General features: G+C 43.3%; 1 protein-coding gene across 1 annotated transcript; it reads left to right on the plus strand.

Annotated features, from left to right (window-relative positions):
• Positions 1–8: 8 nt before the first annotated feature.
• Positions 9–848, plus strand: LOC100947648 (olfactory receptor 52E5; the record flags this gene model as incomplete). The annotated part of the gene is made up of 1 exon (XM_012814079.1): positions 9–848. A coding segment is annotated over one exon (840 nt), but the record flags the coding sequence as incomplete, so codon positions are not given.
• Positions 849–1,112: the final 264 nt, after the last annotated feature.

The following is a 1,112-nucleotide window of genomic DNA, read 5'->3' on the forward strand; positions in this document are numbered from 1 at the left end:
CCTTCTTTTTGGTGTATCTAATAGCCCTTCTAGGGAACATCACCATCCTGTTTGTGATCCAGACTGAACACAGCCTCCACCAACCCATGTTCTATTTCTTGGCCATGTTGGCCTGCACTGATCTGGGCTTGTCCACAGCCACCATACCCAAAATGCTAGGCATTTTCTGGTTTCATCTTGGAGAGATTGTGTTTGGTGCCTGCATCACACAGATGTACACCATTCATATATGCACTGGCCTGGAGTCTGTGGTGCTGACAGTCATGGCCATAGATCGCTATATTGCCATCTGCAAACCTCTGAGATATAGCATGATCCTGACCAACAAGGTAATAGCCATTCTGGGTATAGTCATCATGGTCAGGACTTTGGTGTTTGTGACTCCATTTATATTTCTCATCCTGAGATTGCCTTTCTGTGGTGTCCGGATCATCCCCCATACCTACTGTGAACATATGGGTTTGGCAAAGTTAGCTTGTGCCAATATTAGAGTTAATGTTATATATGGCTTGATTGCTTTCTCAGTGGGATACATTGACCTCTCTGTGATTGGATTTTCTTATGTCCAAATCCTTCAAGCTGTTTTCCATCTCCCATCCTGGGAGGCCCGGCTCAAGGCACTCAGCACATGTGGTTCCCATGTCTGTGTCATGCTGGCCTTCTACCTGCCAGCCCTCTTTTCCTTCATGACACACCGCTTTGGCCACAACATCCCTCATTACATCCACATACTTCTGGCCAATCTCTATGTGGTTGTCCCCCCTGCCCTTAATCCTGTTATCTATGGGGTCAGGACAAAACAGATAAGAGAGCGTGTACTTAGGATGCTTAACCAGAAAAGCTATTGACATTTAGCCCCCATTGCGAATCTTCCACAATAGTTCAATATTGACAATAATGAGATCAGAACAGAAGTAAACACTGGAAACATTTTTGTTCAATTCCTCTGGCATTCCCACACAGGCAAGTCACCTTATATTTCCTACCATTTCGTATAATTCAGTACATGTTGGAAAGCATAAAATTCCAAAAATTCCAAAACAATCACTCTACTCTGACTTATGAAAAGTACTGAAAATACTCACATTTAACCCCACTAATACTTCAACATT

The sequence above is a fragment of the Otolemur garnettii genome, unplaced genomic scaffold (genome assembly GCF_000181295.1).
Source record: "Otolemur garnettii isolate 467f Iridium unplaced genomic scaffold, OtoGar3 scaffold02713, whole genome shotgun sequence".
In the NCBI taxonomy this organism is placed as follows: domain Eukaryota; kingdom Metazoa; phylum Chordata; class Mammalia; order Primates; family Galagidae; genus Otolemur; species Otolemur garnettii.